Source organism: Salmo salar, chromosome 05 (assembly GCF_965601325.2).
Source record: "Salmo salar chromosome 05, fSalSal1, whole genome shotgun sequence".
Lineage (NCBI taxonomy): Eukaryota > Metazoa > Chordata > Actinopteri > Salmoniformes > Salmonidae > Salmo > Salmo salar.
Window position 1 is genome coordinate 100,684 of NC_138295.1, and position 24,770 is coordinate 125,453.

At 42.9% G+C, this 24,770-nt stretch overlaps 1 protein-coding gene across 2 annotated transcripts; it reads left to right on the plus strand.

Annotated features, from left to right (window-relative positions):
* Positions 1–206: 206 nt before the first annotated feature.
* cysltr1 (cysteinyl leukotriene receptor 1) lies at positions 207–24,453 on the plus strand. 2 transcript variants are annotated; one of them, XM_045717781.2, is made up of 4 exons: positions 207–450; positions 4,285–4,367; positions 21,147–21,332; positions 21,569–24,453. In XM_045717781.2, exons 2-4 carry the CDS (start codon positions 4,287–4,289, stop codon positions 22,334–22,336), a joined length of 1,035 nt encoding a protein of 344 aa, XP_045573737.2. In that variant the 5' UTR covers positions 207–450; positions 4,285–4,286; the 3' UTR covers positions 22,337–24,453. The 2 variants fall into 2 exon arrangements, with proteins under 2 accessions (XP_045573737.2, XP_045573735.2); XM_045717779.2 differs by having other exon boundaries at positions 208–457.
* Positions 24,454–24,770: the final 317 nt, after the last annotated feature.

Consider the following 24,770-nt stretch of genomic DNA (forward strand, 5'->3'; position numbering starts at 1 on the left):
GCAGTAATATCTAACAAGTAATCTAACAAATTCACAACGACTTCCTTATACACTCAAATGTAAAGGGATGAATATGAATTTGTACATATAAATATATGGATGAACGATAGCCATGTTGTGACGGCCCTGAATTTTCCTGAACCGTCTCAGTGCTTCTCCTTCCAATAGGGCGCTTCCCCTTTAATTCCCAATTAAATAGCCAGCATTAGCTGCGCAAAAGTGGGGTTGTGATAGAGACGTGAATGAGGATGTGTTCAACCCTCAGTGCTGAAGCATCTCTCTTCCGTTTGTTGTGTTGCAGTTAAAAGTGTGATTTGTAGCCTAATAGCAAGTTTACCCAGGACCGGATCCACTCTTTGCGTCCGTGGACGACACCTCTCCATTGTTCTTCGTGGCCTTTCTCCGCTGGTTATCTGTCGGCGGATTGGCTTGTCTGACTACAACCTTTTTGTATACGGTATTTCATTTGTTTTGGTGTGATGTATACCGTGATGATTTATGTAGTTAGTTGTTGAGGAGTTATTAAGATGTGATACGCTTTATAGTTGTGTGGTAAAATAATAGTTATTTTGATTGTATGATTGATACTGGGTTTACGCTATACTGGTATGAACGGACAAACATTGCGTGACTAAGTTCACTTGAGTTCCCTGAACTTGTTAACCGGGCTGGACTCTTTTTAGGTCCGAGGTACAGGACATTTCTGGAGGAACCAGAGCTCATTATTGTATATTGTTATGTGTGTGTGATCATTTATGTTGTTAATACAACCCACTCTAAAGAATAGTTGTTTTTGAAGTTCTTTCCAATGTTTTAAGGGTTTATGAAAAGTGTATTTCCATCCTGTCTTTTACATGAGTCCTTTGTATTGGGGTAGACTTGACGGACCAGATGGGACTCATTCCCTCCCAAACCAAAAGGAGAAACTAATATATTCTCTGGTAGACACAACCTACCTGGCACCCCTATAAACGATAACCTCAAGTCAAAACCGTTACAATGTGCCATAGATGCAGTAGATGGTATAGAATACAGTATATACATATGAGTAATGTAGGATATGTAAACATTCTTATAGTGGCGTTATTTAATGTGACTCATGATGCCTTTATTAAATCCATTTATTAAAGTGGCCAGAGATTTGAGTCAGTATGTTGACAGCAGCTTCTATGTTAGTGATGGCTATTTACCAGTCTGATGGTCTTGAGAGAGAAGCTGTTTACCAGTCTCTCGGTCACATTTTTAATGCACCAGTATTGACCTCGCCTTCTGGATGGTAGCGGGGTGAACAGGCAGTGGCTCGGGTGGTTGCTGTCCTTGATGATCTTTTTGGCCTTCCTGTGACATCGGGTGGTGTAGGTGTCCTGGAGGGCAGGTAGTTTGCCCCCGGTGATGCATTGTGCAGACCTCACTACCCTCTGGAGAGCCTTATGGTTATGGGCGGTGCAGTTGCCATACCAGGCGGTGATACAGCGAGACAGGATGCTCTCAATTGTGCATCTGTAACAGTTTGAGTTTTAGGTGACAAGCCAAATTTGTTCAGCCTCCTGAGGTTGCAGAGGCGCTGCTGCGCCTTCTTCACCACGCTGTCTGTGTGGGTGGACCATTTCAGTTTGTCCGTGATGTGTACGCCGAGGAACTTAACTTTCCACCCTCTCCACTTCTGTCCCGTCGATGTGGATGATTGACGCATGATACTTGTCAGGTGTTTAACATAGCTACTAACAGGATGTCTGTCAGGTCAGGTGTTTAATATAGCTACTAACAGGATGTCAGTCAGGTCAGGTGTTTAATATAGCTACTAACAGGATGTCTGTCAGGTCAGGTGTTTAATATAGCTACTAACAGGATGTCAGGTCAGGTGTTTAATATAGCTACTAACAGGATGTCTGCCAGGTCAGGTGTTTAATATAGCTACTAACAGGATGTCTGCCAGGTCAGGTGTTTAATATAGCTTCTAACAGGATGTCTGTCAGGTCAGGTGTTTAATATAGCTACTAACAGGATGTCTGTCAGGTCAGGTGTTTAATATAGCTACTAACAGGATGTCTGTCAGGTGTTTAATATAGCTACTAACAGGATGTCTGCCAGGTGTTTAATATAGCTACTAACAGGATGTCTGCCAGGTCAGGTGTTTAATATAGCTACTAACAGGATGTCTGTCAGGTCAGGTGTTTAATATAGCTACTAACAGGATGTCTGTCAGGTCAGGTGTTTAATATAGCTACTAACAGGATGTCTGTCAGGTCAGGTGTTTAATATAGCTACTAACAGGATGTCTGTCAGGTGTTTAATATAGCTACTAACAGGATGTCTGTCAGGTCAGGTGTTTAATATAGCTACTAACAGGATGTCTGTCAGGTCAGGTGTTTAATATAGCTACTAACAGGATGTCTGTCAGGTGTTTAATATAGCTACTAACAGGATGTCTGTCAGGTCAGGTGTTTAATATAGCTACTAACAGGATGTCTGTCAGGTCAGGTGTTTAATATAGCTACTAACAGGATGTCTGTCAGGTCAGGTGTTTAATATAGCTACTAACAGGATGTCTGTCAGGTCAGGTGTTTAATATAGCTACTAACAGGATGTCTGTCAGGTCAGGTGTTTAATATAGCTACTAACAAGATGTCTGTCAGGTGTTTAATATAGCTACTAACAGGATGTCTGCCAGGTCAGGTGTTTAATATAGCTACTAACAGGATGTCTGCCAGGTCAGGTGTTTAATATAGCTACTAACAGGATGTCTATCAGGTCAGGTGTTTAATATAGCTACTAAAAGGATGTCAGGTCAGGTGTTTAATATAGCTACTAACAGGATGTCTGCCAGGTCAGGTGTTTAATATAGCTACTAACAGGATGTCTGTCAGGTCAGGTGTTTAATATAGCTACTAACAAGATGTCTGTCAGGTGTTTAATATAGCTACTAACAGGATGTCTGTCAGGTGTTTAATATAGCTACTAACAGGATGTCTGTCAGGTCAGGTGTTTAATATAGCTACTAACAGGATGTCTGCCAGGTCAGGTGTTTAATATAGCTACTAGCAGGATGTCTGTCAGGTGTTTAATATAGCTACTAACAGGATGTCTGTCAGGTGTTTAATATAGCTACTAAAAGGATGTCAGGTCAGGTGTTTAATATAGCTACTAACAGGATGTCTGTCAGGTGTTTAATATAGCTACTAACAGGATGTTTTTCAGCTGGTACTGACAGAACAGTCCTGACCCAGTAACTGGTACTGACAGAACATAACAATTCTGACCTAATAGCTGGTACTGACAGAACAGTCCTGACCCAATAACTGGTACAGACAGAACAGTCCTGACCCAGTAACTGGTACTGACAGAACATAACAATTCTGACCTAATAACTGGTACTGACAGAACATAACAGTGCTGACCCAATAGCTGGAACTGACAGAACAGTCCTGACCCAATAGCTGGAACTGTGAGAACAGTCCTGACCAATAGCTGGTACTGACAGAACATAAGTTCTGACCCAATTGCTGGTATTGACAGAACATTCCTGGCCCAATAACTGGTACCGACATAACATAACAGTTCTGACCTAATAGCTGGTACTGTGAGAACAGTCCTGACCCAATAGCTGGTACTGGCATAACAGAACAATCCTGACCCAATAACTGTTATGTTATTCTCTGCAGCAGGGCGGGTTGTGTTATTCTCTGCAGCAGGGCGGGTTGTGTTATTCTCTGCAGCAGGGCGGGTTGTGTTATTCTCTGCAGCAGGGCGGGTTGGGGTGTTCTGTGGTATTCTCTGCAGCAGTGAAAGTTAAAGCCAATTTAGGCTTGATCCCGGAGCAGAGGAGCAGTGGCTGTGTATGAATTGTGTGACGCAATTGCGAAGGCCCAGGAGTCATTTGCTAAATCAACAATGCGGGGGCTCTGTTGGTGTTCTGTGGAAACTCTTGTCCAGAAAATTATCAGATTAGTATCTGCTTCATAAACAGCAAAGGTTTACGACAAACAAAGCTGAGATAACATGTTTTGTAGGTTGCCATCAAAGCAAACATAAAACTGCTCTGTTTTCCTGGTTCTGCCCTAGTACGGGATGTCATTGTTGTTAAACTCCTCAACTTTCTTTTCTTTCATGCAGAGGCGTACCTGAACTCTGTAGAAAAGTGTTTTCCTCTCTTCTCATGCTGTCTGTCTTCCTCTCTTCTCATGCTGTCTGTCTTCCTCTCTTTTTATACTGTCTGTCTTCCTCTCTTCTCATACTGTCTGTCTTCCTCTCTTCTCATACTGTCTGTCTGTGTGTGTGTTCCAGACATGCATCTAGAGGAGTTTGACAACGTGACTCTGAGGGACAACACGACCAACTGTCTGTCTATCGATGACTTCCGTAACCAGGTAACCATGTCTGCCTGTCTGTCTGCTCCCCCGTCCGTCCATGCGTCACGCAAAGGGCAGATGCCCACTCATTGATATACTTCTATGCTATGGGAAAGTTGTGCAATGAGAGAGATTGATTGGTATCTAACAGAAGCAGTGTGTTCAGGCAGTAAGTTACAGTGGTGACAGAATAATCAGGATCCACGTTGTTGTGAACAGGCATGGGCTGATATAAGGGACTGTAGTAGAGTATTTAGAATAGGAATGACTATGTCGCCAAATCACATACAGTATATTATTTAACACATTTTCACATGACCCTCCCTCTACCTAGATTAATCATTAAAACTTAAAGTACCCACTGGGCACAGAAGTCAATTCAACATCTATTCCACATTGGTTCAACATTATTTTGTTGAAATGACCAGTGGTGGAAAAAGTACCCAATTTTCATATTTGAGTAAAAGTATAGATACCTTAATAGAAAGTTACTCAAGTGAAAGTTACTCAGTAAAATACTACTTTGTAAAAGTCTATTTGGTTCTAAATATACTTAAGTATTAAAAGTAAATGTAATTGCTAAAATATATTTAAGTATCAAAAGTAAAAGTAGAAGTCTAAATAATTTGTAATTCCTTATATTAAGCACCATATTCTTGTTAAATATATGGATAGCCAGGGCCACATTTTAACACTCAGACATAATTTACAAAAGATGCATTTGTGTTTAGTGAGTTCACCACATCAGCGGCAGTAGGGATGAACACGAGTTGTCTTGATAAGTGCATGAATTGGGCCATTTTCTTGTCCTACTAAGAATTCAAAATGTAACAAGTACTTTAGGTTGTCAGGGAAACTGTATGGAGTAAAAAGTACATTATTGTCTTTAGGAATGTAGTGGATTAAAAAGTAAAAGTTGTCAAAAATAGAAACCCTAAAAAGACTTAAATAGTAGTTTAAAGTATTTTTGTGTACTTCACACCACTGGAAATGACGTGGAAACAGCATTGATTCAATCAGTGTGTCCAGTGGATAGATAGCAGAGAACATGCCTACCATTTACCCTCACTCAGTCCTCAGGCAGACCAGAGCCATAGATATGCAGTTTTGCAAACTGTTCTTCGCCATCAAATCAGATTTTATTTGCCACTTGCTTCGTAAACAACAGGTGCAGACTAACAGTGAAATGCTTACTTACGGGCCTTCACAACAATGCAGAGAGAAAGACAATAGAGAAACTATAGAAAAGTAAAAACATGTAATCATACAAATAATAATAAATACACAATGAGTAATGATAACTTGACTATATACACGGTAGCAATACCAAGTCGATGTGCTGGGGTAGGAGGTAATTGAGGTAGATACAGTATGTGCTGGGGTAGGAGGTAATTGAGGTAGATACAGTATGTGCTGGGGTAGGAGGTAATTGAGGTAGATGCAGTATGTGCTGGGGTAGGAGGTAATTGAGGTAGATACAGTATGTACTGGGCATTCGGAAAGTATTCAGTATTCAGACCTCTTGACATTTTCCACATTTTGTTACGTTACAGCCTTATTATAAAATGTATTGAAAACAAAAATCCTCATCAACCTACACACAATACCCCACATCAAAGCTAAAACAGGTTTAGACATTTTTGCAAATGTATTAAGAATTAAAAACATATCACATTTAAGTATTCAGACCCTTTTCTCAGTACTTTGCTGAAGAACCTTTGGCAGCGATTACAGCCTCAAGTCTTCTTGGGTATGACGCTACAAGCTTGGCACAATCCTGTATCAGAGCTCTACGGACAATTCCTTCGACCTCATGGGTTGGCTTTTGCTCTGAAATGCACTGTCAACTGCGAAACCTTGTATAGACAGGTGTGTACCTTTCCAAATCATGTCCAATCAATGGAATTTACCACAGGTGGACTCCAAGTTGCAGAAACATCTGAAGTCTCATAGCAAACGGTCTGACTACTTATGTAAACAAGGTATTTCTGTTTTTTTATTTTGTAATACATTTGCAAAAATTTCAAAAAACATGTTTCCGCTTTGTCATTATGGGGTATTGTGTGTAGATTGATGAGGGGGAAAAAAAGTATTTATCAATATCAGAATAAGGCTGTAAAGTAACAAAATGTAGAAAAATTCAAGGGCTCTGAATACTTTCCGAATGCACTGTATATACACTGAGTATAACAAACATTAGGAACACCTTCTCCTTAGCCCTTAACAGCCTCAACTTGTTGGTGTCGAAAGCGTTCCACAGGGACGCTGGCCCATGTTGACGCCAATGCTTCCCACGTTGGTATCAAGTTGGCTTGACGCTGTTTGGCTGGTGGATCATTCTTGATACAAACAGGAAACTGTTGAGTGCGAAAAAAACCCAGCAGCGTTGCAGTTCTTGACACAAAACGGTGCGCCTGGCACCTACTACCATACCCCGTTCAAAGGGGCTAAAGTCTTGCCCATTCACCCTCTGAATGACACACAGACACAATCCATGTCTGAATTGTGTCTTTACTTAAACATCCTTCTTTAACCTGTCTCCTCCACTTCATCTACACTGACTGAAGTGGATTTAACAGCTGACATCAATAAGGGATCATTGGTTTCACTTGGATTCACCTGGTCAGTCCATGTCACCTGGTCAGTCTATAACTAGGAATTTGTATTTATTTGTGTTGCTTCACAGTCCCCACTGTTCCATAAGGTGTATCTTTATCTGTTTTTTTAAAATATAATTTTACTGCTGTCATGAGTTACTTGATATGTTATAGAGTTCCATGTAGTCATGGCTCTATGTAGTACTGTGCGCCTCCCATAGTCTGTTCTGGACTTGTGGCATGTGGGGTACGCATGGGTGTCTGAGCTATGTGCTAGTCGTTTAAACAGACAGCTCTGTGCTTTCAACATGTAAATACCTCTCACAAATACAAGTATTGATGAAGTCAATCTCGCCTCCACTTTGAGCCAGGAGAGATTGACATGCATATAATTAATGTTTTCTCTCTGTGTCCATCCAAGGGCCAGCCGTGCTGCCCTGTTCGGAGCCAAATGAAATTTTGGCACCTGACCACACGACTGAACAGTATTCCAGGTGTGACAAAACTAGGCCCTGTAGGACCTGCCTTGTTGATAGTGTTGTTAAGAAGTTAGAAACTAGGGCCTGTAGGACCTGCCTTGTTGATAGTGTTGTTAAGAAGGTAGAAACTAGGGCCTGTAGGACCTGCCTTGTTGATAGTATTGTTAAGAAGGTAGAAACTAAGGTCTGTAGGACCTGCCCTTGTTGATAGTGTTGTTAAGAAGGTAGAAAACTAGGGCTCTGTAGGACCTGCCTTGTTGATGGTGTTGTTAAGAAGGTAGAAACTAGGGCCTGTAGGACCTGCCTTGTTGATGGTGTTGTTAAGAAGGTAGAAACTAGGGCCTGTAGGACCTGCCTTGTTGATGGTGTTGTTAACCTCTATGGGCTAGGTGGGACGCTAGCGTGCCACCCGTGGTGCACTCCATCAACAGCAGGTGCATTTCAAGAGCGGCAAATTTGAATCCAAATAAATGTCAAAATTCAAATTTTTCAAACATACAACTATTTTACACCCTTTGAAAGATAAACATCTCCTTAATCTAACCACGTTTTACGATTTCAAAAAGGTTTTACGGTGAAAGCATAAATTTAGAGTATGTTAGGACAGTACATTTACAAGAGTTGTGTGTAATGTTTTGTCAAGTCAAAGACAGGGTCACCAAAACCATAAAACCAGCTAAAATGATGCACTAACCTTTTACAATCTCCATCAGATGACACTCCTAGGACATTATGTTAGACAATGCATGCATTTTTAGTTCTATCAAGTTCATATTTATATCCAAAAACAGCGTTTTACTATGGCATTGATGTTGAGGAAATCGTTTCCCTCCAATAACCGGCAGTCAAGTCAGCGTCACAAATTAAATAATTAAAATTAGAAAACATTGGTAAAATATTATATTGTCATTTAAAGAATTATAGATTTACATCTCTTGAACACAATCAACTTGCCAGATTTAAAAATAACCTTACTGGGAAATCACACTTTGCAATAATCTGAGCACTGCGCCCAGAAAAATACGCGTTGCGATACAGACTAGACGTCATGTTGGGGAGATCTAAAATCGAAAATACTATGTAAATAATCCATTACCTTTGATTCTCTTCATCAGATGTCACTTCCAGGTATCACAGGTCCATAACGAATGTAGTTTTGTTCAAAAAAGCTCATAATTTATGTCCAAAAATCTCCGTCTTGTTAGCACATGATCTAAGCCAGCCGGACTTCTCGTCATGAACGAGGGGAAAAAATATATTTACGTTCGTTCAAACATGTCAAACGTTGTATAGCATAAATCATTAGGGCCTTTTTTAACCAGAACATGAATAATATTCAAGGTGGACGAATGCATACTCTTTTATAACGTATTGGAACGAGGGTACCCAACATGAACTCGCGCGCCAGGTGTCTAATGGGACATCATCGTTCCATGGCTCTTGTTCGGTCAGATCTCCCTCCAGAAGACTCAAAACACTTTGTAAAGGCTGGTGACATCTAGTGGAAGCAATAGGAAGTGCCAAAATATTCCTCAGCCCCTGTGTTTTTCAATGGGATAGGTTTAAAGTCAATACAACACATCAGGTATCCACTTCCTGTCAGAAAATGTCTCAGGGTTTTGCCTGCCAAATGAGTTCTGTTATACTCACAGACACCATTCAAACAGTTTTAGAAACTTTAGAGTGTTTTCTATCCATATATAATAAGTATATGCATATTCTAGTTACTGGGTAGGATTAGTAACCAGATTAAATCGGGTACATTTTTTTTATCCAGACGTGCAAATGCTGCCCCCTAGCCCTAACAGGTTAAGAAGGTAGAAACTAGGGCCTGTAGGACCTGCCTTGTTGATGGTGTTGTTAAGAAGGTAGAAACTAGGGCCTGTAGGACCTGCCTTGTTGATAGTGCTGTTAAGATGGTAGAAACTAGGGCCTGTAGGACCTGCCTTGTTGATGGTATTGTTAAGAAGGTAGAAACTAGGGCCTGTAGGACCTGCCTTGTTGATAGTGCTGTTAAGATGGTAGAAACTAGGGTCTGTAGGACCTACCTTGTTGATAGTGTTGTTAAGAAGGTAGAAACTAGGGCCTGTAGGACCTGCCTTGTTGATAGTGTTGTTAAGAAGGTAGAAACTAGGGCCTGTAGGACCTACCTTGTTGATAGTGTTGTTAAGAAGGTAGAAACTAGGGCCTGTAGGACCTGCCTTGTTGATAGTGTTGTTAAGAAGGCAGAGCAGCGCTTTATTATGGACAGACTCCCCATCTTAGCTACTGTTGTATCAATATGTTTTGACCATGACAGTTTACAATCCAGGGTTACTCCAAGCAGTTTAGTCATCTCAACTTGCTCAATTTCCACATTATTTATTACAAGATTTTGTTGCGGTCTAGTGAATGACTTGTCCTAATTACAACGCTTTTACTTTTTGAAATATTTAGGACTAACTTACTGCAGCTCTTTGTTGAGTGTTGCAATCATTTCAGTCGCTGTAGTAGCTGATGTGTATAGTGTTGAGTCATCTGCATACATAATAATGTGACTAGGATAGATAACCAGTAGCAGCAGCGCATGTGAATGCAGATAGGTAAATAGCTACCCGGACAAGCTATTTAACAGTCTTATGACTTGGGGGGAAGAAGCTGTTCAGGGTCCTGTTAGTTCCAGACTTGGTGCATTGGTACTGCTCGCCGTGCGGTAGCAGAGAGAACAGTCCATTACTTGGGTGGCTGGAATCTTTGACAATTTTTAGGGCCTTCCTCTGACATCACTTGGTATAGAGGTCTTGCATGGCAGGGAGCTCACCCTCAGATCTGAGGGTCCATGACAAATCTTTTCAGTCTGGGACCCATGTCGACCAAAAGGTTATACTTTTGAATTATCTGTACTGTGAGCGGACCAAGTACTTTGAGGTTGCTCTAAAGGGAAAGGTGGAATAAACTAGTCGGGAGGAATAAACTAGTCGGGAGCAGGTTTTCTTACATTGAACAATGTTCTCTATTGAGGTATTTGTTTCTTCTCAAACAATCCCACACATTCAAGGATAATCTCACACGGAAAACACAAATATTCTTCTTTACAGGAACAACGAACACAAGGTGAGTAACTTTTAACTATAACATAAATTACGGGCGTGTCACCACCTTAAATACATAAAATAAGTATACTTTTTTTGTTATTGGTACACTCAGGTTCCCTTTATCTAATATTAGGTTTTGGTTGAAGATCTGATAACATTCAGTATCAAAAATAAAGAAAATCATGGCACCATAGGTGATCCTCGTGTCCAGGTGGGATAGGGTAGTGTGGGAGCCTCGACTGTGGACCTGTTGGGGTGGTATGATTCAGTATTGCCTCGAAGCAAGTATAGAAGGCATTTAGCTCGTCTGGTTGGCACACATCACTGGGCAGCTCGCGGCTTGGTTTCCCTTTCTAATCCGTGATAGTTCGCAAGCCCTGCCACATCTGCTGAGTGTCGGAGCCAGTGTAGTAGGATTCGATCTTAGTCCTGTATTGACGCTTTGCCAGTTTGATGGCTCGTCAAAGGTCGTAGCATTGTATTTCTTATAAGCGTCCGGAATAGTGTGAAAGCAGCAGCTCTAGCCTTTAGCTCAGTGCTGATGTTGCCTGTAATCCATGGCTTCTGGTTGGGTTATGTACGTACGGTCACTGTGGGGACTATTACGTTACCCCACAAGAAAACCAAAAATGCTGCTCAAATAGAATGGGGAACTAACAAAGGGTCACTGACAACAACCAAAATGAAACGGGTGGTTGTTTTAGGAGGGATTCTAAAAGACACTCATGGGGGACTTCACTGAAAGTTGACTGGAACCTAAGACACACCCACCCTGAGCGCCCACTAAATCTACCCACTAGGAGGGAAACAAAAGAAAAACCCACACCATACTTTCTCAACGCTATACACATCAGCAACTACAACTAATGAAATGACTGCAACACTTAACAAAGAGCTTCAGTTAGTTTCAGAACGGGTCTCAAGGAATACGTTAGTCCTAAAAAAAAATAAACAATAAAATAAAAGCATTGTATTTGGGACGAATCATTCACTAAACCCTAACCTCTTGGAATGAATGTGGAAATTGAGCACATTGAGGTGACTAAACTTCTTGGTGTAACCCTAGATTCTAAACTGTCCTGGTCAAAACATGGTTATACAACAGTAGCTAAGATGGAGAGATGTCTGTCCATTCTACATTTTTAAATTTAACTTTATTTAACTAGGCAAGTAAGTTAAATAAAAGCAATGCTCTGCCTTACCAGCACTATCAACAAGGCAGGTCCTACAGGCTCTAACACCTGGACTACTGCTCAGTCGTGTGGTCAGGTGCTACAGAGGGACCTCGGGAAATTACAATTGGCTCAGAACAGGGCAGCACTGGACTGTGAAGAGCTACAGAAGACACATGAATACGCACAAACATGGATAATGACGCCGAAGGAGATGGCCACCATTTTACGATCCCATAACCTATTGTGTATGTTTTTTCGTGTTATTTGTAACTTATTTTGAACATTATGTTTCTGCCACCGTGTTTTATGACCAAAAAGAGCTTCTTGATATCAGGGCAGCAATTACTCAACCTGTACTGGAGGAATTCGTCTTCGAGTCGGATGGAAAGGATTTACTCCAGACACCCGACAGGCCCTCATCCCCGTCATTCACAGGAGGAAAAGATGAAGATATCGTCGTCCGGATGCCTTGTAAGGATCCGTCACTGAGAGGGTAATCTACCTTTACGATCGGTCCTATTAGCCAACGTACAAATCAAATCAAATGTATTTATATAGCCCTTCTTACATCAGCTGATATCTCAAAGTGCTGTACAGAAACCAAGCATAAAACCCCAAACAGCAAGCAATGCAGGTGTAGAAGTCAGATGCAGGAGAGCAGAGTGTAGTAACAGGCACACTTTTTATTCCGGTCCAAAACGAAAGCACATAAGTACATAAACGTGCCCAAAACACGGAACATGAACAAAAGCCTGGTGCGTGACAAATACCCACATAACATAAAACAATTTCACACAAAGACATGGAGGGGAACAGAGGACTAAATACATGCAGTGTGATTAGGGAATGAAAACCAGGTGTGTATGGAACAAGACAAAACAAATGGAGCGGCGATGGCTAGAAAGCCGGTGACGCCGAACGCTGCCCGAACAAGGAGAGGAGCCGACTTCAGCGGAAGTCATGACAGTACCCCCGCCCTCTTGACGTGCGGCTCCAGCGGCGACGGTGAAACTCCCGCAGCAGTTCAGGGTCCAACACATCCGCAACCAGGGCCCAGCACCCCTCCTTCGGACTGTACCCCTCCCACTCCACAAGGTACTGAAGGCCCCCTGCCTGATGCCTCGAATCCAGGATGGAATGAACGGAGTACGCCGGGGCCCGCTCGATGTCCAGAGGGGGCGGAGGAACATCCCGCAACTCAGATTCCTGGAGCGGACCAGCCACCACCAGCCTGAGGAGAGACACATTGAACAAGGGGTTAATACGGCAATCAGAGGGAAGCTGTAGTCTGTAGCACACCTCGTTCACCCTCCTCAGGACTTTGAATGGCCCCACAAACTGCGGACCCAGCTTCCGGCAGGGCAGGCGGAGGGGCAGGTTTCGGGGCGAGAGCCAGACCCGGTCCACTGCGGTGACGGTCTGCGCTGGTCTTTTGGCGAAGCGCGGTTCGCTGAAGGTGAACATGGGCGGCCTCCCATGTCTCCACCGTGCACCTGAACCAGTCATCCACCGCAGGAGCCTCGGTCTGACCCTGATGCCACGGCGCCAGAACCGGCTGGTACCCCAATACGCACTGAAAGGGGAATGCGAGTTCTGCACGAACGGCGCCCACTGCCCCGGCCGGTCCTGGCAATAGGACTGCAGAAACCTGCCCACATCCTGGATAACTCTCTCTACCTGCCCGTTTCTCTCGGGGGGGGGGGGGAAACCCGAGGTAAGGCTGATCGAGACCCCCAGACGTTCCATGAACACCCTCCAGACTCTCGACGTGAACTGGGGACCCCGATCAGACACTATATCCTCAGGCACCCCGTAGTGCCGGAAGACGTGAGTAAACAGGGCTTCCGCAGTCTGTAGGGCCGTAGGAAGACCGGGCAGAGGGAGGAGACGACAGGACTGTAGTGTACCCCGGTTAGAGGACAGGAGCAGGTACCCCGGTTAGAGGAGTCGAGGAGCACTATACACACACGAACATATGCACTATACACACACGTACACACAGATTTTGTACTGTAGATATCTGGTAGTGGTGGAGTAGGGGCCTGAGGACACAGTGTGTTATGAAATCTGTGAATGTACTGTAATGTTTTGAAAAACTACTTTAATTTTGCTGGACCCCAGGAAGAGTAATGGGGATCTTATGGGGATCCATAATAAATACAAATACAAATGAAGCCGGTGACTGATGTGGTAAACTCCTCAATGCCTTCGGATGAATCCAGGAACATATTAAAGTCTGTGCTAGCCGAAACAGTCCTGTAGCTTAGCATCCTCTCAATCAGATCACTTCCTTATTAACCTGTTATGGCTAGGGGGCAGTATTTTCACGGCTGGATAAAAAACGTACCCGATTTAATCTGGTTACTACTCCTGCCCAGTAACTAGAATATGCATATAATTATTGGCTTTGGATAGAAAACACCCTAAAGTTTCTAAAACTGTTTGAATGGTGTCTGTGAGTATAACAGAACTCATTTGGCAGGCCAAAACCTGAGAAGATTCCTTACAGGAAGTGCCCTCTCTGACCATTTCTTGCCCTTCTACACTCTCTTTATTGAAAACTGAGGATCTCTGCTGTAACGTGACACTTCCTATGGCTCTCAGAAGGCGGCAGAATGTTGAATGATGACTTTGCAGGCCATGGCTGAAAAACAGTAGCGCATTTGGATAGTGGTCGATCAGAGAACAATGAGACTGGGGGCACGTGCACGAGAAGACTCTATTTTTATTTTCAGTCTTTGAATGAAAACAACGACTCCCGGTCGGAATATTATCGCTTTTTTACGAGAAAAATTGCATAAAAATTGATTTTTAAACAGCGTTTGACATGCTTCGAAGTACGGTAATGGAATATTTTGACATTTTTTGTCACTTAACGCGCCGGGCGCGTCAACCTTCGGATAGTGTCTTGAACGCACAACAAAACGCCGCTATTTGGATAGAACTATGGATTATTTGGAACCAAACCAACATTTTACATTTTAGTCATTTAGCAGACGCTCTTATCCAGAGCGACTTACAGTAGTGAATGCATACATTTCATACATTTTTTTTTTTTTTTTTTTTTTAATTCCCCCGTACTGGTCCCCCGTGGGAATCGAACCCACAACCCTGGCGTTGCAAACACCATGCTCTACCAACTGAGCCATGGGAGTGCATTCTGACGAAGAACAGCAAAGGTAATTCAATTTTTCTGATAGTAATTCTGAATTTGGTGAGGGCCAAACTTGGTGGGTGTCAAAATAGCTAGCCTGTGATGGCGAGCTATCTACTCAGAATATTGCAAAATGTGCTTTCACCGAAAAGCTATTTTAAAATCGGACATAGCGATTGCATAAAGGACTTCTGTATCTATAATTCTTAAAATAATTATGTTTTTTGTGAACGTTTATCGTGAGTAATTTAGTAAATTCACCGGAAGTTTCGGTGGGTATGCTAGTTCTGAACGTCACATGTGTCGTGTCGTGTCTTTGGCTATGCCGGATTAAGTGATATGACATGCTAACCTATAAAATCCTTTCTCTGTAATTAATATTACCTGATTTAAGCTAATCATGTAAATGTAATTAACTAGAAAGTCGGAGCACCACGGAAGAACGTTTATAGAGCCGTTATCTTCCGAATAAACTCTTAAAATACTTAGTAATATTTTACATCGATAGCAGTCAATATTAACCCTTATCTTATTTTCAGTCTCATAATGAAAGTTGTAAATTCTTGGCTATCTTCACGAACCCTGGCTAACAAGTTGAATCAGCAATACAAAATTGGGTTTAATTATTTATTTACTAAATACCTAAACTAATCACACAATTACAAATACACCGAATACAAATGATGTCATACATGATGGCTGGTTACACAAAGGAAAGGGGGTTGGGCTTGAATGAAAAAGCGGGAAGACTTAGGAACAAAGAAACAGCAGCTATGCTATCGTAAATACATTATCTTATGCATTCTAAATTACCGCCCATTTGGAAAAGGAAAATGCAATAAATATTTACTCTGAGCTGCGCTTCGGTAGATTGGTCGTAGATGCTGGCCGGGTTGGCCAACAGATCTTCCTGTCCTCGGAAGAATGTCTCTGGTGGTAAATTGGATACGTGGTGGTATCTTCGTCTGTCTGTTAGACTGGATCCGTCGTCCGTCCTTTCCTAGCCCCCGTCTTCAGCGGCCGCTGCTAACTCAACGGCTAGGAAGTATCACTTCTGTAGTGATTAAGCTCAAAGTTCATACCATTCGCCACCAAAGCTCACGCCGAGGTTGGCTTAGTTCTGTACTTGACGTGTGTCCTTCTAACGTAGAGGCTGCAGACCTCACGTACTGGAACATGTGTTATCTTTTCGTCAAAGGCTTATATAGTGGAGAGGGGGAAGGATGTGTTTCATCGTTTATAACCCCTGTCTCTTCACAGGGGTGGGCCACTGATCAAGCAGGGCACTTTCCTTATGAAAACCCAATTCTCTCATTTGGAAGCTAAAATTACATTTAATCTCCTAACAAACAATTTCAATATCAAACATTTCAATTGCATAACAATTCCATGTTACTCTGATAACTAGAGGGTGTATACTTTCTCAGGTACAGTTTGTCGTCCTGTCATCAGTCATAATGTCTCAGATGACAACCGAACTGACATCCATACTCATTACGTTCCCAAGCATGTTTCCAACTGGTTTTATTACCAAAATATGGTTCCTTTTCCCCATTTGTTTGATGTTCCCAGACTCTCTATATTTAACACAGGCTATTCAAGTCCTTCAGTAGGGTCAGAAAGAGAGGGGAAGGGAGAAAGGTATTTATGGGGGGGTCATAAACCTTACCCACAGGCCAACGTCATGACACATGCTAATGTAAAAAGCTGGTTTTTGATATAAATATGAACTTGATTGAACAAAACATGCATGTATTGTTTAACATAATGTCCTAGGAGTGTCATCTGATGAAGATCATCAAAGGTTAGTGCTGCATTTAGCTGTGGTTTGGGTTTATGTGACATTCTATGCTAGCTTGAAAAATGGGTGTCTGATTATTTCTGGCTGGGTACTCTGCTGACATAATCTAATGTTTTGCTTTCGTTGTAAAGCCTTTTTGAAATCGGACAGTGTGGTTAGATTAACGAGAGTCTTGTCTTTAAAATGGTGTAAAATAGTCATATGTTTGAGAAATTGAAGTAATAGCATTTCTAAGGTATTTGAATAACGCGCCACGGGATTCCACTGGCTGTTACGTAGGTGGGACGAAATCGTCCCACTGGCCCTAGAGAAGTTAAACAAATTAAAGCTAAGAACTTTATCTACATTTTGTATCCCAGGTTCCCAGAACATTCCCTATCAAAAGAATTTCATGTGTTTATTGAAACTTCCAAAATGCCATGTGTGTATACCCCTTTAAGATATCCTGTCCCTAGGAAAAAATGTTTTCTCCAAAGAGAGCTAAGCGCTCCTTTTCCCATAAAATAACCACTTGGTCAGCGTTTCATCCTACGACACTGATTCAAAAACCCAAAAGTTGACTATAAACAAAACCTAATAATACTTATAATTCCATTGTACTCCCCCCAATCATTCGTTTTAAACTTCCTCAATGGTTTATGTGATTGAACATGCCTTTCATTCCTCCTCTGAGTCTGGCTGTGGGCGCCAGACCTTCTCTCTGTATTTGTCTCGACCCCCTTTCTGGCCTTTCTTGTCTCTGTTTTTGTTACAATCTTTACGAGAATGGTTTCCCTCCTTGCAGTGGTTACACGGTGCTTTACAATGTCTAGCAAGTTGTCCTAGCTTGTGACAATTGAAACACTTGTATTCCTCTTTCTCTCCTTTCCTGCTATTCTGTTCTCTTTTGTCACCTCTACCATTCCCTGCAATCTCTCCTAGAGTGGCCATCAAATACTCTGCTCCTTTCCTTCTTCTCTTTCTCACATTTGCCATGCTGCTCATAGTGTACTGCATATCTCTTTATATTGCAGTTGTAGCACTTCCTGTCCTCGGGTTCTATCCACTTTCTACATAAGTTTGTTAAAACCTGTCCTCCTTCCTGTACCTCTTCCTCTCTACTTCCCTTGGCTCCCTGAGGACCAGCATATGGGGGAGGGGGTATTGGTATGGGCGGCACTTGATGTGGTTGCCTCCGTCTCACTACCACCACCTCGTCATCTGGGTTCTCCCGCCACCCCTGGTCAGCCAGGGAGGGGTATAATTTGGGTTTAGATGGTGTCTCTGTGGGAGCCGTGGGAGTCCTCTCTGTCTGCTCCTGGCTACCCAAACCTTCATTCTTAGTAACTCCCTTATTCTTGGCCCCCTCCGCTCTCTTTCTAGCTTCTGCCAGCCATACCCGAGCGATGTCAAGGCCCTCTGTGCGCTGCTTCTCTGTCTTATCCCCACTGACCCTATGTATTTGTTTTACCATTAATTCCAATCTTTCAACATTTAAACATCCATTAAAATCGTATTTCTTCCTCCATTTCGGGCCAAAATAAATGTTCCTCTTATCTTTTTCCCAGCGTTCATCTCCCGTCAAAAGATCTCCTTAGAGGATTTACTACCCATGTTGTTAAACTCGTATTTATTCTGCTTCTTCTCCCAATCTAGAATTTTAGAAGGATTATTCGTAAGAACCTTAAACTATGTGTTTTAATTTATAAAACTCTGATTCAATTACAATCTGTGTGTACTTGCTATTGATCTCTATGTGTGTGCTGTATTTTCCTTTGTCCATGTCCTACTGGTAATTTCCTCTAGGGTCCCAGAATAATTTATTTCATGACTTTTGATAGATCCATTATCCATCTCGCACGCAATTATCCTCTTACCCTTGTGGAAACTTCCCAATGTGTCTATGTGTTGTACAATCTATGTGTATCTCTTTCTTGAAACTTTATCTATAGCGGTGACTTTTGATCGGACATTAGGTCGCATACATATGCAACTATAAACTATTTTCCAGGGGTCGTAAAGCCCTAGTTAACAGCCTATTTATCTGTTGCTTCATGTAACTTTTGACTATAATATCTGTATCTCGCTCCGCCATATTAGGTTTCCCTTCTCCCATGGATAATCAGACCTAGGTTGCGCCTCCGGAAGATCTGACCATCCCCTCCTAGACGTATTTAGACAGGCGACCTATATTAATGTAATAATGTCTCTGACCTCCTCCCTCATAATTATATTACTATATTTCGCCTTCCAATTTACGTTTCCGGCCAATGTCTTTCCACCAATTTTATGTTTTATGTACTCAACATTTAGCTAGTTTATATTGGTAGTGGCCACAGATACCATGGAGTCATTTCGGACCCCTCCTCCTCCTGTTAGGAATCGGGTATAAATCCAATCTTCCATTTGCACAGAATACTTGGTTCCCTTTAAAACATTTTTCTTCACACAAACTTATAAAGACAGGTCACCAGATACAAACTCCCTTCCGGATAGTTCCAGTGTCTAACACCGAGTACATTAAAATCCTCTACTTGCTCCCGCCTTTCACTCTCACATCAATCGCTTTTGCCTTTCACACTCACATCAATCGTTTCCTCATTTAATGCCAACACCCAATTGTGTCCCTTATTCCATCATGCAATGTAGACACACCGGTGTATTCCTCATTTCATCATGTAATGCAGACCTACAGGTGTATCACTCATTTCACCATGCAACGCAGACACACAGGTGTATCACTCATTCCTTATTTAATGTAATCATACAGGTGCTATTCCCCAAAACAATGAATAAAGTCTACTAACCTTGTTATTTGCAGCTAAGTTTTTCAATGTTCGTAGAATCTCGTCACCACCTCTGTCGCGTACCAGTTTGCCACCGGCCTGTGAAGAACCCACAGTAAAAGGTCTTTGATTTACGGATATTTCATCCGCACGGTTTCCGTGTCTCCTCGGAACGACAGCGGCAGTTTGAGATCCCGGTCGAAGGACCAATTGTTATAAGAATTTTATATCTAGATGATAATAATCAATTCGCCTTGACTAATGCCCAAGGTTTGTAAGACAATGGGTTAAAATAATTAGGCAAGGACTCAGCTTTCTGCAAAAGGTTTCTGTAGCTTTATTCATGAGAACGTTCTGAGGTCAGGATAACAAGTCATTTTATAGTTCTTGCTTACTTACGCACATGCATTTACACACAAACTGTTGGTGACCTGCATCCCCCATTTGACTTCTCACGCTGTTTATCACATTCTGGCTCAGCCTGTTCCTTTCCTTCAAGGTTAGGAACTCTGAAGTTTTACTCCCTTTACCATCTGTTTCTGTAGCTCTCTATACTAATTGCATACACACACATTTCTTTCCCTCTCCAGTGGTTCCTGGACTTTCTGGAACTAATCAGACCAATCGATCACTACATTGATTATTACATTGATTATTCATTAACCATGCTGTATGACTAATCATACATACATCATGGTTTATTGATTCATTTACCTTTATTAGATAATTCTCTTATCAATATCCCACAAACACAGGTGGGAAAAATGGCTACTTAAATATGATCCCCAATTAGAGACAACGATTACCAGCTGCCTCTAATTGGGAATCATACAAAACACAACATAGAAATAAACAAGACTACCCCCTAGTCACGCCCTGACCTACTACACCATAGAGAAACAAGGGCTCTCTATGGTCAGGGCATGACAGTGGTATGCAAATTGGAGTGGGTCTAGGGTTTCTGGGATAATGGTGTTGATGTGAGCCGTGACCAGCCTTTCAAAGCACTTCATGGCTACCGACGTGAGTGATACGGGTCGGTAGTCATTTAGGCAGGTTACCTTAGTGTTCTTGGGCACAGGGACTATGGTTGTCTGCTTAAAACATGTTGGAATTACAGACTTGGACAGGGAGAGGTTGAAAATGTCAGCGACGTTTCTTGCCAGTTGGTCAGCTCATGCTCGGAGTTCACGTCCTGGTATTCCGTCTGGCCTTGTGAATGTTGACCTGTTTAAAGGTCTTACATCAGCTGCGGAGAGCGTGATCACACAGTCTTCCGGAACAGCTGGTGCTCTCATGCATGTTTCAGTGTTATATGCCTCGAAGCAAGCATAGAACTAGTTTAGTTCGTCTGGTAGGCTTGTGTGACTGGGCAGCTCTCGCCTGCGCTTCCCTTTGTAGTCTGCAATGGTTTGCAAGCCCTGCCACATTCTCCGTTCTGTCTGTAACCAGGTGTATCTGTGTGTTACCAGGTGTATTCTACTCTCTGTCTGTAACCAGGTGTATCTGTGTGTTACCAGGTGTATTCTACTCTCTGTCTGTAACCAGGTGTATCTGTGTGTTACCAGGTGTATTCTACTCTCTGTCTGTAACCAGGTGTATCTGTGTGTTACCAGGTGTATTCTACTCTCTGTCTGTAACCAGGTGTATCTGTGTGTTACCAGGTGTATTCTACTCTCTGTCTGTAACCAGGTGTATCTGTGTGTTAACAGGTGCATTCTACTGGCTGTAACCAGGTGTTTGTCTCTCCAGGTGTACTCTACGGTGTACTCTATCATCACGGTGTTCGGCCTGGCCGGTAATGGTTTTGCCCTGTTGGTTCTGGTTAAAACATTCCGTCAGCGTTCTGCGTTCCACATCTACATGTTGAACCTGGCCGTGTCCGACCTGCTGTGTGTCTCCACGCTGCCGCTACGGGTCCTCTACTACGTTAATAAGGTAGGACTATTTCTACTTCTTGTTTTCCTGGGGGGTTGTGCTCTGTAACAGCATTTTGGACAAATTCAATCAAAGCTGAGTTGTCGACAAGCGCATTTCACTTTACTTTTACAGCTAATTTACTTCGGGGGAAATTGCCTTTTAAAAGGCACATTGTCGACAATGCACCTTTGAATGAATCCAGGTCTTTGAGATGCTATTAAAATAGATTTGTTGTTTTTGACCCTCTCCCTCAGGGTCAGTGGAACCTGGGAGACTTCCTGTGCAGGGTTTCGTCCTATGCCCTCTACGTGAACCTCTACTGCAGCGTGTTCTTCATGACGGCCATGTCCGTCACGCGCTTCCTCGCCATCGTGTTCCCCGTGCAGAACCTGCGCCTGGTCTCAGAGCGCCGCGCCCGTCTGGTGTGTGTCTGTATCTGGGTGTTCATCTGCACTGTCTCCTCCCCCTTCCTCATGACTGGTCAGCACCACGACCCAGCCACCAATAAGACCAAGTGCTTCGAGCCTCCAGAGCGCAGCACAGGGGGCGGGCTTAACAAGCTCATCATGCTCAACTACTTCTCATTGGTCGTGGGCTTCGTGCTTCCTTTCTTGGTCATCCTGCTGTGCTATGCCGGGATTATCCGGGCCCTGCTGTCACGGCAACACACTGCGCAGCGCCAGAAGGGGGCGGGGTCTAAGGCCATCAGAATGATTGTCATAGTGATGCTGGCGTTCCTGCTGTGCTTCATGCCGTACCACATCCAGCGCTCCGTCCACCTCAGCTTCCTGTCCCAGACTGCCACTTCCTGTTCGGAGCTGGTGTACATGCAGAAGAGTGTGGTGGTGACACTCTGTCTGGCTGCCTCCAACTCCTGCTTCGACCCCCTGCTCTACTTCTTCTCTGGAGAGGGCTTCAGACGACGCCTGTCAACCTTCAGGTCCACTAGCAGGACACAGAGACAACCAGCTGCAGAGACAGGGGCACAGCCACCGTTAGGGAGGGGAACACGCTTTGAGTGAGTGAGTGAGTGAGTGAGTGAGTGACGCACACAAGCCTAAGATCACAATGCCAAGCTCATTTTCATGGTTTGGGCTAGGCCCCTTAGTTCTAGTAAAGGGAAATCTTAACACTACAGCATACAATGACATTCTAGACCATTCTGTAGTTCCAACTTTGTGGCAACAGTTTGGGGAAGGCCTTTTCCTTTTTCAGCATAATGTCCCTATGCACAATGCATATGGAGTTGGTCCCCCTTTGCTGCAATATTGGCCTCACCTCTTCTGGGAAATCTTTCCACTAGAACATTGCTTGCTTGCTTCAATTCAGCCACAAGAGCATTAGTGAGGTTGGGCGCTGATGTTGGGCGATTAGGCCTGGCTCGCAGTCGGCATTCTAATTCATCCCAAAGATGTTCGATGGGGTTGCGGTCAGGACTCTGTGCAGGCCAGTCAAGTTCTTCCACACTGATCTCGACAAACCATTTCTGTATGGGCCTCGCTTTGTGCACTGGGGCATTGTCATGCTGAAACAGGAAAGGGCCTTGCCCCAACTAAGTTGGAAGCACAGAATTGTCTAGAATGTAATTGTATGCTGTTGCGTTAAGATTTCCATCGCTGGAACTAAGTGGCCTAGCCTGAACCATGAAAAACAACAAATTATTCCTCCTCCACCAAACTTTACAGTTGGCACTATGCATTGGGGCAGGTAGCGTTCTCCTGGCATCCGCCAAACCCAGATTCGTCCATCGGACTGCCAGATGGTGAAGCGTGTTTTCTTGCGCCTACCTAGGTAAAATTCTAGATGGCGGATTAAAACAAGGCTATACCCTCCAGAAATTGACCATTGGACTTAAAAAAATGGCTGATTGACTAAGTTTGTAGGTGCAACAGTTTTTGTTAAATTTATCATTTCAAATCGGCCTCACGTGCACATTTCTGTCCGTTAAGAAACAACGATGTGCTACCTTTTGGTAGCATTTCGGACAATGCTAACATATTTTTTAGCTGAAACTCAGAGTTCTAACACTGGGTCAGTTGCTTGGCAACAACACAGCTGCTTGCACCATGCTGCCAGTCATAAGAAGTGTATGGAACAAACCAAGACTACTGTATATAGATAGCTTTCGATACCACCATATAGCTGAGGTTAAATCAATACATTTAAAGAGATATTTTTATTAGCTAGGTAGCTAATGCTACCTAGCTAACATTAGCTTGCTTGTACAAAGTCCAGCAGCTAGCCTCTGTAGCTAGCTATCACCAGTCAGCTGAAAGCTAACTAGCAAACAAAGAGACAAATACATGTAGCTAGCTAGCTAACATAATGTTATACCAGTCAGGTGAGAGCTAACATTGGGTAGGTAGCTAACCAATAAGTAAGGAACGCTAGCTAGCTAGCTATATTTTGCCAATAAGATTTTTCACATAATGCTGAAATCATCATGTGTAAACTGCTGATCTACTTACATGTAACCAGAGCACAAACAAACTAGCTAATGTCCTTGGCTGCTATGATAGCCAATTAACTTTAGCTAGCTAAGTAACCTTAGCAAACGTGTATGGCCACTTCATGCATGACAATATATCATAACTATTTAGTTAATGTTAAGTCTAAAACCACCAAACTTTGGGAAACTGCCATACTCATCACGTTTATTTGCATTGATCAAGCTACGGTAATTTACATTTTAGTCATTTAGCAGACGCTCTTATCCAGAGCGACTTACAGTAGTGAATGCATACATTTAATAAATTATATATTTTTTTTGTACTGGCCCCCCATGGGAATCGAACCCACAACCCTGGCGTTGCACACACCATGCTGGCGTTGCACACACCATGCTGGCGTTGCAAACACCATGCTCTACCAACTGAGCCACAGGGAAGACATGGACTAACATTGCAGTTAGCTATGCTACATATCCTCGACTAAGAAGAACCAAGACCACGACACAAACCATAGCCGAGAAAACGAATTGATTTGTTGAGATACAGTAAGTTAGCGATGTTGAACCGCATATAGTTAAGAACCCCAAACGCACATAGAAACCGAACCTCAGTTGTGCATGCTTACCAGACTGACAGTATTGCTGTTTCAAACATTGGTCGAATAAATACCAGCTCCGGCATAAACTCCCTCTCCTGCCGTCTCGACATTTATAATGCAAATGGGTGCTGACTGATCAACATGGGTGTCAAATTACTTTTCAGTGTGTTCACAGAAAATCTGAAATCGCTATCCGCAAGTAAAACATAGTCAGGGGACTCCACACACTGCACCAGGTTAAAATAACAATATCAGAATCATTGCTTGGTGACTTGCTGTCTACCAGCCTGGTCTCCTCCCACTGGAACATCCAACTCCTCCACTGTGTGATGTCAGAGTTGACCACCGTTCTCCCGGAGAACATTCTGGTGACTACCTCCAAATCAGCTCTCATCTGATGCACCAGGG

Coding starts and splice junctions, on each gene's coding strand:
- cysltr1 (XM_045717781.2), top strand. CDS start 4,287: ATGCATCTAGAGGAGTTTGACAACGTGACTCTGAGGGACAACACGACC. Junction 4,368..21,146: donor TCGATGACTTCCGTAACCAG/GTAACCATGTCT, acceptor TTGTCTCTCCAG/GTGTACTCTACGGTGTACTC. Junction 21,333..21,568: donor TCCTCTACTACGTTAATAAG/GTAGGACTATTT, acceptor CCTCTCCCTCAG/GGTCAGTGGAACCTGGGAGA.